We start from the raw sequence: 18,565 nt of genomic DNA on the forward strand, positions 1-18,565 counted from the left end.
AAACGTTAAAACACATTCAATGTGTTTACCTTTCTTTTTATTATTTTCTTATTATTATTATTAGTTTATTATTGAAGTCTTCCAGACTATGAAGGAACACATAATGAATCATGTAGTAACTTAAAAATGTTAAACAAACTAAAATACTTTGTAAAGCATTTAGGTGCTCTTATCTGGACTGTTGTTACTTGCGCTTTCTGAGGCTGGTAACTTTTGCCCTTCCTTTCCTGGGGCAGTCCTGATGAGAGCCAGTTTTATCATAACATTTTTGATGCTCTTTGCAACGAAGCTTGAAATACTTTCTCTAAGTTCTTGATTTGTTTTTTGTTTTATTTTTTCAAATTGACGGACCTTTATTTTTTAAGTATTTTTTCTTGACCTTTTTTTTTTTTTTTTTAAAAAGGGCTACCGGAGCCCTGAGAGAGCACAATTGGCCTTGCTCTCTCTGAGTGGGTAGATGGTGCTCTCTCCCCACACCACTCCAAAGGGTGATGTCCTCAGCACAAAGCTTCTGTGAGCTGATGTATCAGAACCGAGTCGCATGTTTCAGAGGAGGCATGTGCTAGTCTTCACCCTCCTGGTGTGTTGGGGCATCACTAGTGATAGGAGGAGTCCTAATGTGTGGGTTGGGTAATTAGCTGTGTGAATTGGGGAGAAAATGGGAATAAATAATTTAATAAATAAACAAAATTAAAAGTATGTCTCATTACAATTTCACTGTATGAAGAAACGATATGGCTAATACTAGGGCTGTGTATTGGCTAGAGCTAAATACATATCTTGAAACAATGTTATTATACCCAAGTCAAAATAAAATGTTACTTTTTAACAAAACATTTTTCCATGATTTAGTGCTCGTCCCCAATTAGTAAGTGATATGATTTTTACTGTAATATAAACTTTACTTCTTATTAATAATCAAATCAAATCAAATTTATTTGTATAGCGCTTTTTACAACAGGTGTTGGCACAAAGCAGCTTTACAGAAACATGATTACAGGACAAAGAATCAGGCAAAACATTAAACATAGAAAATACAGAATACAGAACCCCCAGTGAGCGCGGAGGCAAGGAAAAACTCCCTCAGAGCTGCAGGAGGAGGAAGAAACCTTGGGAGGACCAAGACTCACATTTGAGGGGGGACCATCCTACCACTGGTCAAACGGCTTTTAAATTAAAATTTAAAAAGTCTTTTATACATCCATATAGGTTTTATGTACTCAGGAGTGTAATAACTAGGCTATAAATATTTCATAGCTGTTTTTTTCTTATTGCAGACAAAAAAAAGAGTCCATAAAGTTATCTAGAAATACAATTTGGGGCTGTTAAAATGTTAGAAACTGTTTCCTGTCTTTTTAATATTTTGAAAAAAAATGGATTAAAATTGTTTCTGGTTGGTTTAACTGTATGATAAATGAACCCCTTAAACCATTGCTAATCCATTGCAAACTTTAATTAGCCATAACAACTGTCATATGTTTTTTTGTGTTTCCTGAAAATCGAAAGTTTCAGGTTAATACAAGAAACCACGATAGAGGACAGCATAAAAAATATAAAAAGATGCAAAGAAAAGGAAAGAAAGAAGGAAAGAAAAACAAAATAAATAAAATTAGATATTAACCAGAGACAAGTGAGAGTTCATCACAAATTCTTACATTTCTCGTTTTTAGCCATTCTAAATGATTTCAAAAGTGAGGTAAAGTCTAGTAAAAAAAAATAAAAAAAATTGGTATTGAAAGTATTTACATTGGTGAACGTAGTAAGGCATGGATGATGTGTTTGTGTACTTTGGTACATGGATACATCACAATATGCAGATCAGACTATCAATAATACCAGAAAAGTAAAAGTTTAATATGTTGCAGTTTCTGCTGCAGTAGCTGCAGTCCTCCAGTCCAGTGAGGGGCAGTGCAGCGGGGTTATATTAGGACCCTGAAGAAGCACATGCCTGCTGCTGCTGTCATTGTTTAAACATGGCGACGCGCAGATAAACCCTTGTCCCCTCTCTGAGCTGAGCGCGGTATTACTCGGGTATCGTGTCCCCGGCGGAGCGGAGCGGACCGGGAGGATGTTTCACTTCGTGCGCTGCAGTCGACTGGCTCAGGGTTCAGAGCGGTTACTGCGGTCCCGGTACAGCGCTACTAAACCCGGGGAGCTGCTGCTGCTGCAGCACAGCCGGTATGTGTACAGGACTCCTCCTCTACTGACCGTCCTGTGAGTGGGAGAGGTGGGTAACCCAGGTCCAGAAAGTAAAAATCCACCCAGAGCCGCTCAGGCAGTCTGTACAAAACCCTGGGATGAATTTTTATCTTCCGGACCTGGGTTACCCACCTCTAGTGAGGGGCAGGGCTGAAAAACTCAGAGAAGGATGTGAATTATACAGTGATTACTGGGGTGATCGTGTCCTGCTTTCTTGCTGTAATGTCTGTAAACACAAGCTAATGTGGCACATACTACAAAAGGTGTTAAAAGTATTCACGTTTATTACTCAGCTAGAAGTATAGATAGGTAAAAGTAAGGTAAGGGGAAAAATGTCATTAAGGACAAAAAGCTTAGGCCGCTCCAGTGGGTCCTATAGTGCACTACACCCCCCCCCCCCCCCCCCCTCCCCAAAACATATTTTACTATAAGCCATAATGATTATAATATTATATTAAAATATTAATGTTAATAAATTTGGGATGCACTAGGCTTTCTGTTTTAGCTGCATCTATGCCCATTAATAGGAATGTATATTAGTACAATGTAAACAAAATAATAAGATGTGCAGATGTGGTGAATCATATAAACTAATAGGATGTCGGAATGGTGCATGTTTATACTTCTCATCCAACCAAGCTGAAATGAAATAGGAGTAGCGTATTTTTTAAATGTCAGGAGTATAACGTTTACATAACAGTGTGAAAATGTAAGAAGTAAAAGTAAAAAGTCATCTAAAAAATAATTACTCCAGTAAAGTAGAGATAACCAACATTTCCACTTAAGATAACAAAGTAATTGTATTAAATTACTTGAAACATCTGCATACTACTGTTCAGTCCCACCCAAACACACACCATGCTGATAGGTGTTACCATACACAATTTAGCCCTGTCCCTAACTATGTTAAAGACATAGCCCACCCAAAAATCTCAGCCTGTCAGCAGTTTTCTTGCCCTAAAAATTCCTATTTTAGAAAAAAAACTGAACATAATGTTAACTTCAAGGTTTTACATCAATGTATCTATTTGAATTCAGTACCAATACCCAAACAGTACTTTTTTTTTATACTTTTTTAAAAATTGCAGCCGACAATAGTATTCTCATTCTTGTACTGTCATCATAAGAGGCTCCATCTTTTGGATCTAGTTGGATCAAACCAACAGTTAGTACGATTGTGCTGCTTTATTAAAAACAACAACATTACTTTAAATGCTTAACTAATCATATGTTTACATCATTTTAGTATATATCAGTGTAACCAGACTATGACATTCTATTAAAAGTTTGGTGAACCAAGCGATACTAGAGTCTTATCACTTAAAATTATTTGAATAAACTAGAGTCTTGTTGCTGAAGTTATAATAAAACAAAATAAATGATTACACTTTTACAGTTTTGTTAATGTCGTAATGAAGGACTACTGCTTTTACAAAAGTAACCAAATGGGAACCAGACTGAATGTTAGTGATGAGCCCCAAAAAGGTCATTGATGGGAAAAAGAGGGGTTAAACATCTGGTAGTACACTACACCTACGGCTTAGATGGGACTCATACTGGAGCCCTATCTGTCAATGCTAACTTGAAAAACAGATGATATTATCCCACCATCCCTTTTCATTTAGCCGTGTTCTCTTACTCCTTGAAGAACGGCTCACTGTGGGAAGCATGTTAGCCAGTCACTAAGTAGGTCTAGGTTAAGAAGGTTATAAGATAGTAAGGACATGACATTGTTAGTAACCTCCATTAAGTTTTAATGACCCTGGCCCAAGTTTACCTTCATGGCGTTTGGCAGCTGCTGATTTACACTTTAATCCTGTTATAGCGATAAGTGATTGTAGCGTTAGTGTCTTGCCTAAAATCCCTTAGAGGTATACCTTAATTTGGCGTAATTTACCATAATTTTAATAATTGGTGGGTAATACAGAAGGATTGGAGCTGTTAGGAAGCCAAATATAATATTTCCAATATTTTAGGATTCCCATTGGTTCTAAGTTGCATTTGTGTAATGCGTGCTGGAAGTACGTGTAGTAATATGCAGTGGTATCGTAAATTTGAGACCTAGACGGCTACAGACTGGAGCCGTATCGACTTTAGCTATGGATCTAGGTTCTGTATGGTCTGCTTTAAGTATAGAGGACAATTCTGAACAGGCTGCTTGTGTAATGATCTGGGGAGCCAGTGCATGTAGCAGTTGGTCGTCCATACTAGCGATAGGAGGGCAATAACAGATCAGCAATATGTGCCGGTCATCCTTTGTTTGGATAGGGCTTAAGAAAATGGTCTGTAATGTAGGCGTCTGTTTTTAATACTATTTATATTTTATATAAAGCTATGGCATGATAATCACAATATAGCAAAGTTTCAAACAAATCAAACTGTGTTAAAAAAAAGTCCCATTCATGAGCTTATCCACTTGTTCACAATATGCACTTGACTTACAGCACTGTGTGTTGCTGTTCTTAATAAACATTTTATTCTTTATAATAGGTCTATGCTTCTTCAGTGTTGCAATGCTAATTAACATCATTCTGAACAGATTTCGCTCATTTAAATAGCTTGAAAATGTTTTTAAAAAGCATAGTTTTAGCGCTCTACTTACTATAAAATGTTGGGTGTAAATTGGCTCTATAATGAAAGTTTATAGGGAGAGGTGCCTCGGGGGCTCGGGCCTTGACCGGCTGGATTTTTTGGGCCCAATACATCATTTACTGATTTTTGTTCAGTCACCCTTTTGTGCAGTAGTCCACAAATTCCCACTTTCATGGTCTTTTATTTTCTTATTACAGATCTGGACAGCAATGGACCAGGGCTCCAGCCACACACTCCACAAGCAGTACAGTCATAAGACTGTGGGGTCAAGCCCAGAAAGTGCTGAGACTAGCTGCACGTCGGCACTCCAAGTCCCCCAAAGTGGCTCTGACTCTGTTTGTGGGACCAGCAGCATTAACGGTCACTGCCAGACTGTTAGGAAGTGTAGCTTACTGTCAGGCTGATTTCAACAATAACCTTCCTCCTGAGAGCCATGCCAAAGAGAAAGTGCCGGAATTCAGCTGGGCTGTGTTGTGGGAGTTTGTTCGGCCACAGATCCTTGCCCTCATAGGGGCCATTATTGTAAGCAGTTTTTGATTATACTGTAAACAAGACATTACATAGTACAGTTTTGTATAGTCATTTTACCAGACATGCACTGTAGGTACTGTAGTGCAGTAACAGGAACATGTATAAGGTTATAGTGCCATTTGTTTTAATGTCATGAGCTATATTTTACATTGCATTTGATGGACTGGACTTTTTGCATGACCTAATAACAAACATATATCTGCTTCTCTGAAAGCTTGCATTTGGAGCTGCAGCTCTGAACATCCAGATTCCGTTGATGTTGGGGGACTTGGTAAACGTAGTCGCTCAGCACTTGAGGGAACATGCTGGTAATTACATGAGGGATATCCGAGCACCTGCACTCAAACTGCTGGGTCTGTATGGTCTGCAGGTGAGTCTTTCTCACACATTGATGCAGTGAATTAAGTGCATGCCCCAGCTGCTTTAACTCACTCTTTGCTGATGCTGCTGTATGTTTCTCAGGGTCTGTTGACCACTGGGTACATCATCCTGCTGTCCAGAGTTGGAGAGAGAGTGGCTGCTGATATGAGGAAAACACTCTTCTCTTCATTGCTCAGGTTTGTTTTGATAACATGCAGTACCTATATATTAAATACAATTCTCTTTGGAATATCTGAAGAAATGTACATGTTTAACATTTCCCTGTGTTGCTTCTTCAAAAAGAAGATGCTCCTTGAAAAAGAATTACTTTGTGTGGAAAATATATAGTTTTTTTATGAAGCATTGTGGGGATTGTAGTTTCCAGTGAAAGGTAGAAAATGCAATTTGTACAATATCATTGCTAATAATTTTTGTAAAAACTGAGGAAATAAGTCAAAAGCAAATGTAGTATGAGTGGTTCACTTTCGGAATAAATGTTTTGGATTATTTTCTTTACTATTGTAAGTTATTTTATTTTAAGTACCTTAATAAATATTGGTCTAAAGCACATTTTAGTTTATCCAAATTTAAAAAATGAAAGAGCAGAAAGAAAAGTAAGTAACTAAATAAAGAAAGTGATGTCTTCCAAAAGGATTTCTTCATTTGATGGTTATTCATTGAAAGGGCTCGTATTGTTTTGGACAGTAATTTCATGCTTTTTACTGTTGTGATTTATTTTATCTTGCAGACAAGATGTTGCATTCTTTGATGCCAACAAGACAGGGCAGCTAGTTAACCGTCTCACTGCTGACATTCAGGAGTTCAAATCCTCCTTCAAGCTGGTTATTTCTCAGGTAAGGTGTAATTGACTTCACATAAATGAATATATACAGATATCATTTTCATTTAACAGGGATGACACATTGTGTTTACTGTAGAGGCCTGCTTTTCTGTCGTCAGGGTTTGCGGAGCGTTACGCAGACGGTGGGCTGCTTTGTCTCGCTGTACATTATCTCACCAAAGTTGACGGGTCTCACTGTGGTGATCCTGCCGTGTCTCGTGGGAGCTGGTGCAATCATCGGATCATTTCTGCGCAGACTTTCCAGAAAAGCACAGGAACAGGTAAAACAGACTAATAAAAATGTATCTAATGAGTGACTGATGGTGGGTTGGAGGGATTTGTGGGGACTCGTATCCAGATTCATTCAAGTTTTTTCTTTTAAATCATTTTTTGATATTTTTTTTTCCAGATGTGTATAATTTTATTTTGTCTTTTGACTCACAGATTTCTAAAGCTACAGGTGTCGCGGATGAGGCCCTTGGAAATGTACGAACAGTAAGAGCCTTCTCCATGGAGGACCGAGAACTGGAGTAAGATTTTATTCAGTGTTTTTCTCTGTACCTCTTTAAGGAGGCAGAACAGTTTGCATAAATGGTTAAATATTATAACCAGACAAGATGGATAATATCACTGTTCTTTTTATGCATCTTTTAAACAATAGTAATTATAGTAGTTAATTTACTGTTAATAGAATGATAATGGTGATGATGCTTGTTTTTGCATCACCATTACATTACAGCTAACATTAACATTAATATCATCATGCCCCTTTAATGTGAAAATGGTTATTTTTAGTGTATTAAATTCAGTAAGCATTTTAGAGATTTTAGTATGATAGCAGTGGTTGGCAGTAACATAAACATTACTCACCTGCTCTGTGAGTGTCTTTTTAAACTTGGTTATACAAACATTATATTAGCGTTTATATGCTTTTATGCAACTCATTATGACTCCCCCATTACTAGTAATGCTCCAACAACAGGGGGGTAAGGATTAGCACATAAGGTCAGCCACCACCTCTTTTCAAGCTGCTGCTGATGTAAGATTGCCGAGTAGCATCACAGCGCACTCTGAGAAAAACGCAGCGACTCAGTTCCGATACATCAGCTAACAGACGCTTTGTGCTGACTGACATCACCTTAGGAGTGATGTGGGGAGAGAGCGCCATCTACCCACCCAGACAGAGCCATACCAATTGTGCTTTCTCGGGGCTCCGGCAGCTGATGGCGAGCTGCATGACCGAGATTTGCAACAGCAATCTCCCGATCATAGCAGCAGTGCCTTAGTTCCCTGGACAATTGGAGTGTCCCTTTTATATGCTTTTATATATGCATATAAATATGTATGTTCACTAGGAATGCATAATATATTATTATGCATATGAATGAAAAAAAATTGCCTAATAGATGAAAGCTTCAAAAAATGTCTTCGGTATTTGGTTTTTGGCCAAATGTTTAATTTATTTGGACTGGGACTCTCTTTTCGATTTATCTATAATGCAAGCAATGTATGCAGTCATATAATGTTAGTACCATGTAGTTTAGTCTGTACCTTTAGTAAAGTGTATTTGGCCCCACATCATTTCACAGCCCACAGAAGGCCTGCATAACTCACTGACCATAATTCATAGAAGTTCACAAATAGACACTGTCAGTGATGTACATAATCCAGTAGCATTTGTGTCTGCTGCAGGATGTATGCAACAGAGGTGGACAAGTCAGCTGCGATGAATGAAGCTTTAGGAACAGGAATTGCAGTGTTCCAGGGCTTATCAAATATTGTATTAAACTGTGAGTAAGAAATATATACAGTACTCATGTTTTCAAAAGACAAAAGCTTTGAATGTTTTATTTGTCAATTCTTGATTGTGTTTGTTTTCAATCAGGCATAGTTTTAGGCACTATTTTTGCTGGTGGGTCCTTGATGGCACATAACGACATGTCTCCGGGTGACCTCATGTCCTTTTTGGTTGCGTCCCAAACAGTTCAGAGGTAGGAATTTAACACCACACCAGTAACAGCACGACACCGCCCAGTCTGCCACAGTTATTTCAGTGTTACAAATATGACTATACAAATAAAATGCACTTGAGCAAGAAAAACTAAAAATCTATTTTGTAATTTATGGATAATATGGGAAATATTTATATGTTAAATGTTAGAAATGTTAAAGGCTGTACCTTTCCTCTTTTTGCAGATCTCTGGCCAGCATCTCGATTCTGTTTGGACAGGTAATTGTGAATTTTACTTATTTTAAACTGAACCTATTTATTTTTTTTGGGCAATGTCACAATATTTTAACATAGCATGATATATTTGGTCATTGTGACACACAATATAAAACATTATGATCTTAAAGAGCGTAATTAGTCCTGTTTAATTGGATGAAGTGCAGGAAATATTAATAAACATCACTGTACTAACAATGGAATTGTGATTTGTATTTGAATAGTACTTTTTAAGAATCTACTTTTGCATTGCATTTTATGTTTTTTGTGTTTTTTTTATATTTTAATAAACAGAATAAACAAAGTCAAACATGAATTAAATGACTTTTTTTTTTTTAGGAAAAGCAATTACGAAAACATCCAACGGACATACAGACATAGCACAGTATGACTTAAAATGATCTAGTTATAGTTCTGTTTGTATTATTCAGTCTCTGTATAATTTTTACTCAACATTGAAAGTACTATTTGCCATTTTTAGCTGAATTTATAATTTTTTCATGAATATGAAATCCCTAGTAAAATATCTTGACATAATATTTTTACTTTTTGCTATTTTTTTTATATTTTTTTTATATTTTGATTTGATATTTTGCTCAGCCCTAGTTTCTAATGCTAGAAAATCATGTGATTTCATCCAGTGTGTAATAGTGATACGTTCTGTCTGGTGTTTTAGATGGTGAGAGGCATCAGTGCAGGAGCTCGTGTGTTTGAGTACCTGGCTTTGGAACCAACCATTCCTCTGATAGGAGGAGGTCGCATCCCTCACAAGTCTTTATCAGGAAGAGTGGACTTCATGAATATCAACTTCAGGTATACCTGCAGGGTGCCCTCAAAACATTGAAATCACAATATGTTCTGGACATTCAGTAGTGAAATATTGAACATTTTTGATGTACCTGAAAACTCGCCGCTGCAGGTTAGTTAAACAGGTTGCAGTTTCATCAGGGAGATGTTCTGGCTATGCAGGTCAGCTCTATTCTCACAAGCTCCCACTGCATTTCAGATACTGATCTCATGCTTTATTGTAGTTTTGGTGTCTATTCTCTGCCCAAACCCGACCCGAGGCCTGACCCCAACTCGGAAAAAACGTCTTGTTTAAATCAGGCTCTGGCTCACAAAGACAGTTTATGGGTCGGGTCTGGATTGGGCAGAACGTGCACAGGCTTGGGCGGGGTCGGGCTGGCTCGATCTAAGCTCTAGACTGCTCAACAATGAGGCTGCAAAGCTCTTGCGGGACTCGTGTCTTATTCCTTCCCCCACACCACCACTAAGACTGACACCAGTCCTCTGCTGAGTTTTCTTTAGTCCACCTTGAATTAAAGGAGTTCATACATCCAATGCAAAATGTCCACTTGCAGTAAAAAACACCAGTAAAAAATGTAACTTACTTCTCCTTATATTTTCTTCCCATTTATTCCCTCTCAAATCTCACCTGATTGACTGATGTGGTGCTGATCCGACTGGCACGATGAAGCTGTAGAAATTAACATATATTCATAGAGTAAAACTAATGTCTATTTTTAATAAAAATTAATTAACACTAATAATAATAACTACACTATTACAAAATACTCCTAATTGCTTAGTTCTAAGAAGGCATCTGTATTAGCATGTACAAAATACATGTACTGTATTTTACGGACTATAAGGTGCACCATATTATAAGGCTCACTATCAGTGAATGCTGGATATTAATCTACACAGATTTCTTTCCTGAAAACTGTTCATTTGGGTGAATAAATTGCTACCGTGTATTTACAGTAAGCTTAGATTTCCAATACTTAAGCGCAGTTAGCAGCAGTTTTAGCCACGTTTAACAGCAGCCCTAGCCATGGTTAGCAGCGTTTAGTGCTAGTAAATGCCGCCTGAAAGCGCTACACTGAGGAACCCTGAGTGTTCCAGTAAATAAAGGCAAAATCAGGTAGTGGTTTGTCCCATGTAGCTTGTTTTTTACATGGTAAACACGCAGGCTACAGTCTGATATACTCACCTCTGAATTGAAAAAATGCTAGCGCTTAGCAGGGTTAGAGGCTAAAGCTAATACTACTCCAGTCTCGGTGCTGGAGAAATACGTCACTGAAACTTCTGTATAACGCTGTACTTCAGCGGAGTGGCTTTACTGCTTTTTACAACATGACTGGTAAAATTCATACAGAAGGTGCACCAGATCATAAGGCGCACTGACGATTTTTGGGAAAATTAAAGGAGTTTAAGTGGTTTGGGGAAAAAATGGTTTTGAAAATGTCAGCATATTTTCAGTAAAGTTTGGAGTTTCATGGTTTTAATCCCTGCTCTCACAAGCTCCCACTACACTGTCCCCTTATTACATGGAATATTGATCCAGCTTTTATGTTTTGGTCTGAGTGCCTTCAAAGCTTTACATTTTGCAGCAAATATGACGCATGTCCTGTAATTCATACCCTTGTCTTCATATTGTTGTGGTGGTGGGGTTTGTGATTTGTGTTATGTTTTGCAGCTACCCAACAAGACCTGGCAACCAAGTGTTAAAGAACTTCAGCCTGACTCTTCCTCCCCGAAAAACTGTAGCTATAGTTGGAGAATCTGGTGGAGGTAATGGCTTTGATTAATTTAGTGTTTAATATATTGTTTATTTTAATCTTTTTATTTGAGCAAATAAAGACTTTTAACAATGGCAGTCAAAAATAATTGCTCAAATGTTACTGTTGGCCCCCGTTTTTTTTGGGGTGAGTAAAGCGCTTCTATTTATTTACAGTAAGCTTAGATTTCCAGATTTTCACTAATAAACAGTAATACACAGAGGAAACCTAGCGGTTCATCCCAAGTAGCTTGTTTTAACGGCAACACTCACTTCTGAACGCCGAAAGAGCTAGCGCTTAGTGTGGTTAGTGGCTAATGCTAGCTGGGATTAGCAGCAGGCTACAGGTTGATAATACTCACTGGGCCTCACCCCTGTCCATCTCTTTTTTTCAGTGCATTAGCCTTTCATGAACTTTACATGCTCCATTGTTACAGTGAGTGTTGTAAGCTTGATCTGGGTGGTTGTAATGTTTTGGCTCATCGATGTATGTGTCTGTGTGGGATTAATTTTGACCGTCCAAGTCTTTAATCTTCTTTTAATTATATTGACTTAAATTGGATTAATTAAATAAGTATTTCTCTTTGTTGTGTGTTTTAGGTAAATCCACTGTGGCAGCTTTGCTGGAGCGCTTCTATGACCCGGGCAATGGAGTGATCATGTTGGATGGTCTGGACATCAGGACTCTGGACCCCTCCTGGCTGAGAGGGGATGTGATTGGATTCATTAGTCAGGCATGTCGCAATATAAGTATAAAGCGTCTTGGAGAAGGAAGAAGAGCACCACATGTTTCTAATTGTGTACAGAATAGCAGTTGACACATACAGAAAAGTTACTCCCGATTATATAGTTTGAAAACTATATATATATATATACGTATATATATGTACGTATATATATATATATATATATATATATATATATATATATATATATATATATATATATATATATATATGTATATATGTATATATATATACATATATATATATATATATATATATATACTTTTAATCTACCATTTATCTTCATATTTTCCTTTATTTTCTTCATTCAAATAATGCATATTTTTAGTTCTTCCACTGGTTTGACTTACAGTAAGTATTTTACATGTTAAAGCAATATTTTACATGTTATGTGGCAATTGGTATTCTTACAGCTTGGAAGCGTAATTCACTCATTCTATTTCAGTAAACAGAAAAAGCACTTGTAGCCCTTCTTCGTGGACATTAAAAAATAAAATAAAGCATGTGGACGTTTGCAGTACAGTAATATTACAGTGTTAATATTTTACATAAATGTGACGATCATGGCTTATGCAGCGTTACATGCTTTTAGCAGAGGGTCAGAGATGCCTTTCTCCTTAATACAGTCAATGAGGATTCTGTTTATACAGTATATTATTATAACTTAAGCTTTTATATAAATGACTATAAAAGACAGATTATTATATACAGATGATTACTTGTACAGAGCAGACAGATGTGCAGCTGAATACACATGCTGCTTTTGTGTTTGTGTTTTTGATTGGCAGTATATTTTAAGTACTGGTTTTGCTGGTGTTAACTGCAGGAGCCCGTCCTGTTTGGGACCTCAGTGATGGAGAATATCCGCTTTGGAAAGCCCAGTGCCACTGATGCTGAGGTGGTGGCTGCTGCCAAACAAGCCAACGCTCACAACTTCATCATAGGTTTTACAGAGGGCTACAGCACTGTGGTGGGTGAGTAATGGCAGGGTAAAGCTCACACATTTTAGAATAACCTGTTCAGGCCATTTCTGTGCTATAACCTGTATTTTACCGTATTTTTTGCACTATAAAGCACACATAAATAGGGACTTAAATTTCCCCAAAAATCGTCAGTGCGCCTTTTAATCTGGTTTGCCGTATGTGTGAATTTTACCACTCAGGATGTAAGAAGTAGTAAAGCTACTCCGCTGAAGTACAGCATTATACAGGAGTTTCAGTTTAGTTCTCCAGCAGTATTAGTATTAGGTGCTAACCGCAGAAAGCTCTAGCCCTTTTTTTGTTTAGAGAAGAGTATATCAAACTGTAGCCTGCAAGTTTACCTTGTTAAAAACAAGCTATGTTGGACAAACCGATAGATAATATCACCCTGGCTAGGTTCCTTAGTGTAGCACTGTCTGCAGCATTAGCCGCTAACCACTAGCGGTTAAACCTGTCATAGCAAACAGTAAGACTTACTGTATCTAGCTAGCGCTATAACCTTCATAAACTTTTATCCAGTAATCCAGCTCTGAAAAGAGTTAGCATTGCAGCTAACCACTCCAAATCTGCTGAAGCTGGCTGCTGCATCTATCATCACTGTGGCTTTAACCTGGCTGAGCCTGACTGTTAGTACCTTGGCTAATCTGCTATTTCACGCAACATGATACACATCAAACCAGTCAATTGTATAAGCAGCCCCTAATGCTGATGTTTTTGTATTATACCTTTCTAGATGTAATTTGTATGATCTGAATTTGTATGATCTTTGTAGGTGAGCGAGGTGTGACTCTGTCAGGTGGTCAGAAGCAGAGGATTGCCATCGCTCGTGCTCTTATTAAAAACCCCAGCATCCTGATTCTGGACGAGGCCACAAGTGCCCTGGATGCCGAGTCAGAGCGAGTGGTCCAGGAGGCGCTGGACAGGGCCACCACAGGACGCACTGTGCTCATCATCGCTCACCGCCTCAGCACCATCCAGGGGGCTGACATCATCTGTGTGATGAGCAACGGCAAGGTGGTGGAGGTGAGGATATTAGAGACCTGTTCGGATTAGAACAGGCCAGTAGGAATCTTTCTGATCTTGTAGTTTTGGTCAAGGTGCCAGAGTAATCATGGCTAGATGTTCTGTAGATGAATATGATACAGAGGGAATATGGTAGGAAAGTGATTAAACAATTATGACTGTATGTAGTAGAATTACATGTTTGTCATTTAAAGCTAAAGACGATTGAATAGAGTTGCTTGTTTTTTTCTAACCAAACACCATTGTCATGATCATTATCACCCACTGAACTGTCTACTGTGAGTGGAAATGGAATTTAATGCCTTCTATGACATATTCTATGATGGTAAACACAAGATGATGTGGATTGAGGAATGTTAAATATCCTTACAACCGATCCATCTGGCACCTTCTGTCAGGCCTTAGTCCAACTCTAAATAATTTAGTTGCTTTGCAATGAGGCCAGTGTTCAACCTTACTCACAAAATAACCCCTCACAAAGCGTACTTCTATACTTATAGAAACATATAGAACTATAGACAATTACTTTTAAAATGTTCATTCTTGTATATAGAAATGAGTATATTTACTCATTTTTATGCATTCAAAAATGTATTTATAGAATTTGTAGGTTAATATAAAACATTAAACAAATGCATATTTATTAGCCTTTCTATTAGAATGCAATAAACACAGCTCTGGAAAAAAATAAGTGACCACTTATCAGTTTCTCTGATTTTTGTCATTTATAGGTATATGTTTAAGGAAAACTAACTTGCTGTTTTATTCTATAAACTATGGACAACATTTCTCCCAAATTTCAAATCAGAATATTGTCTTTTAGAGCATTTATTTGCAGAAAATGAGAAATGGCTGAAATAACAAAAAGATGCAGAGCTTTCATACCTCAAATAATGCCAAAAAAAAGTTCATATTTCAGAGTTCAATGACCCTGTTTTTTAATTAAAGTTTTCATGCATCCAGACTTGGGCTGTATTCGGAATGGCATACTACATACTACTCGCGTACTAAATCTGCCTAAAGCCAGTATGCAGTACGCAGTATGTGACCAAACTGAGGATCTGTAGTGCACTACAGGTACCCGGATGGTGTACGTACTACTCCGCTCCGATTTCGCAGTGTGCATGGGGAGCTATCTTTGCGGTGTACTGCATCCCAACATGCATTGCGACTGGCTTCTCCAGCTCGCTTCAGAAAAAAACAAGATGGATGCGAGTGCGAGATATTTTTAAATTTTATAAATAAATATATTTTTAAATTAAGGGAATTATTTTGGAAAGTATTGGCTCACCGCTGTCGAGCCCCCTCCGCTGCCGCGGCCACGCGTTTTCCGCGGGTGGGGACCCTCCGCTGCCGGGACAGCAGAGGGTCTCGACAGCGGTGAGCCATTACTTTCCTTGATGCAGTAAATAAATCCCTCAGTTTTAATAAATTATTCTGTTATTTTAATAAATGATTCCCTCAGTTTTAATAAATGATTCCCTCAGTTTTAATAAATGATTCCCTCAGTTTTAATAAATTATTCTGTTATTTTAATAAATTATTCCCTCAGTTTTAATAAATTATTCTGTTACTTTAATAAAAAATTCCCTCAGTTTTAATAAATCGTTCTCTTTATTTAATAAATAATGACCTTTGTTTAATAAATCGTTCTGTTGATTTAATAAATAATTCCCTTAGTTTAAATACATATTTTTCTTTTAAATAAGGGAATTATTTGAATACAAATTAATTGTTTGATTTGTGTTGAGATTGTGTAAATATGAATGAGAGTTTGTTTAAATGTTTTCTTCTTGTTGGTACTTACATAGATGAAAATAGTAATCTACTAAAATAAATAGAAAAACATATTTAAATATAACTGGAACATACTTGGGTTGTGGGGGCTGCTGCTAATTGGTTGTTAGAATTGGGTTAGCTGCTAAACTCTAAAATAAAAGCAGCAATTGCTGTTCTGGACAGTATGCAGATCTCATTAGTTTTAATAATGAAAAGGTAGGACATTTTTCATGTTCTTTCTGTTTACAACTCACTCTAAGGAATTCGGAGCACTACAGAGCACTGATTGGTGTGTCAGGGACCGTGTAGGGTACTACAATCAAAAGTGTTGCAGTACCGAATACTACATACTGGGCAGTGTGTAGTATGCAGTACATACTAGTGCAGTATGCAGTACGCAGTACAGTAGTATGCCATTCCGAATACAGCCATGTTCTCCTCCACCAGTCTTACACGCTGTGTGAACTTGATATGCATTGGTGATAACATACATTAAATGTGTGCACATTTGTACTTAAAGAGCTAATGACAGGATTATATCATTTATATTACATTTTTTTTACTTTGTCACTCACTTTGATGGTCACTCACTGTGTACTCATTCACTTAGTTAGTCGGTTACTCACTCAGACACTCATGTGCTGTAAAAGACTAGCACTGTATTATAAAGACAGAAGGGGAATACAAGCATTACTTGTTAATTTACATTTGTATAAAATGTAATAATTTTCTGACTTTAGTTTAGCCTGTTATTTTGCTTATTTTGTAACTGTTTGTTTATCTTTTTGTTATTCAAGACTGGAACCCATCTGGAATTATTGAGCAAAGGGGGTCTGTATGCTGAGCTGATCAGAAGACAAAGATCTAATGGCCAACAATGAATCCGTGATGTGGTGGAAGTGCAGCACTACAGTCCAAAACACTGACTGGTCTTGTTCATAGTTTACTGGATGTAAACAAAACCTTTTAATTACATTTCCCTGTATGATGTGTTATCAGGGTGATTTACTACACTACTTGTAGATCAAAGGATTGTGAATTGTGAGAAAGTTTTGAGCTCAGGATTGGAGTAGTTTTGAATGAGCGGTGTTTCTAAGCATTATAGAGCATACTGTCTACTGACTGTAAGTATTTTAGTAATATATTTTTTAAATAATATGTAGAATTACATGTTTTATGTACATGAATGTATAGTAAAGTGTATGTGTTATAATGAATTTCAGAAAGAATGCCTGAGTAAACACGAGGGTTAAGATGTATATTTGATGTAACTGGAGTATTGTTAATAAATAAAACTGATTTATTACACCTCAGCAATCATGCAAATATATATACCACAAAAATACACATTATGCACTTGGTACACCCTTTTAGATATTTTTTGCCCATAATAGAATTTTTTTTCTACAAGCTTATGTCAATAAAAGAGTAGTATATTGATTTATGGCAATAAAGTAATGCAGATTTTGGCGGACAGTGGTGGCACCGCAGGTAGCGTGTTTGTCGCACTGCTCCAGGGGCCTGGGTTTGGGGGTTCAATCCCCGATCTGAACACTGTGATCGGTTTGGTGTGTACTCCCTGTGTCTGTGCAGATTTTCTCCAGGTAAAATACATAAACTAAGGCTTTTTTGAGCAATGTAAAGACTACCAAAGGTTAGTGTTCTGTTCATGATAAAGTATTTGGTGAGTTTAGGTTTCATCCTGAAATCAAACATCTTTGTAACATCTAGTCTAAATCTCTAAGCTATGTCTTAAAGCACTTTTAAATTTTGATTTACCGTCAAATCATTCTATGGATACATGGAGACTGTGTATCATATATCTACAGTTGCAAGAAAAAGTATGTGAACCCTTTGGGATTACTTGGATTTCTGCATAAATTGGTCGTTAAATGTGTTCTGATCACAAGTAACAACAATAGACAAACACTGTCAGCTTAAACTAAAACCACACACAAAAAAATATGTTTCCATGGTTTTATTGAACACAACATGTTAACATTCACAGTAAGGGGGGGAAGTATGTGAACCTTTGGATTTAATAACTTGACCCTCATTTGGCAGCAAAAACTGCAGCCAAACGTTTCCTGTAGTTGCAGATCAGACCTGCACATCAGGAGGAATTTTGGATTATTCCTCTTTACAAAACTGTGTCAGTTCAGCAATATTATTGGGATTTCTGGTGTAAATCTCTCTTTTGAGGTCATGATGCCACATCATCTCAATTGGGTTGAGGTCAGGACTCTCCAGAAGGTGCATTTTCTTCTGTTGAAGCCATTCAGTTAATGATTTACTTCTATGTTTTGGGTCGCTGTCCTGTTGCATCATCCATCCTCTGTTGAGCTTCAGACATATTATCTTAAGTTTTCCTGCAAAATGTCTTGGTTAACTTGGGAATTAATTTTTCCGTTGATGACGGCAATCTGTCCAGGCCCTGAGGCAGCAAAGCAGACCCAAACCATGATGCCCCTCCACCATATTTCACAGTTGGGATGAGGTTTTGATAATGGTGTGATGTGCCTTTTTTCTCCACACATACAGGTCCTCAAAAAATTTGCATATTGTGATAAAGTTCATTATTTTCTGCAATGTACTAATAAACATTAGACTTTCATATATTTTAGATTCATTACACGCAACTGAAGTAGTTCAAGCCTTTTATTGTTTTAATATTGATGATTTTGGCAAAAAAGTAAAGACAAAACAAAAATACTTATTTTAAAAAAA

General features: G+C 37.2%; 1 protein-coding gene across 1 annotated transcript; it reads left to right on the forward strand.

Annotated features, from left to right (window-relative positions):
• Positions 1–1,942: 1,942 nt before the first annotated feature.
• abcb8 (ATP-binding cassette, sub-family B (MDR/TAP), member 8) lies at positions 1,943–17,146 on the forward strand. Its single transcript, XM_007239271.4, has 16 exons — positions 1,943–2,178; positions 4,989–5,313; positions 5,537–5,692; positions 5,785–5,879; positions 6,431–6,536; positions 6,643–6,804; positions 6,968–7,053; positions 8,216–8,313; positions 8,409–8,514; positions 8,720–8,753; positions 9,427–9,563; positions 11,230–11,324; positions 11,911–12,044; positions 12,883–13,030; positions 13,809–14,059; positions 16,636–17,146. Exons 1-16 carry the CDS (start codon positions 2,069–2,071, stop codon positions 16,717–16,719), a joined length of 2,127 nt encoding a protein of 708 aa, XP_007239333.2. The 5' UTR covers positions 1,943–2,068; the 3' UTR covers positions 16,720–17,146.
• The last annotated feature ends 1,419 nt before the right edge of the window (positions 17,147–18,565 follow it).

Source organism: Astyanax mexicanus, chromosome 6 (genome assembly GCF_023375975.1).
Source record: "Astyanax mexicanus isolate ESR-SI-001 chromosome 6, AstMex3_surface, whole genome shotgun sequence".
Lineage (NCBI taxonomy): Eukaryota > Metazoa > Chordata > Actinopteri > Characiformes > Acestrorhamphidae > Astyanax > Astyanax mexicanus.

Coding starts and splice junctions, on each gene's coding strand:
- abcb8 (XM_007239271.4), top strand. CDS start 2,069: ATGTTTCACTTCGTGCGCTGCAGTCGACTGGCTCAGGGTTCAGAGCGG. Junction 2,179..4,988: donor CTGCTGCTGCAGCACAGCCG/GTATGTGTACAG, acceptor TTCTTATTACAG/ATCTGGACAGCAATGGACCA. Junction 8,314..8,408: donor ATCAAATATTGTATTAAACT/GTGAGTAAGAAA, acceptor GTTTTCAATCAG/GCATAGTTTTAGGCACTATT.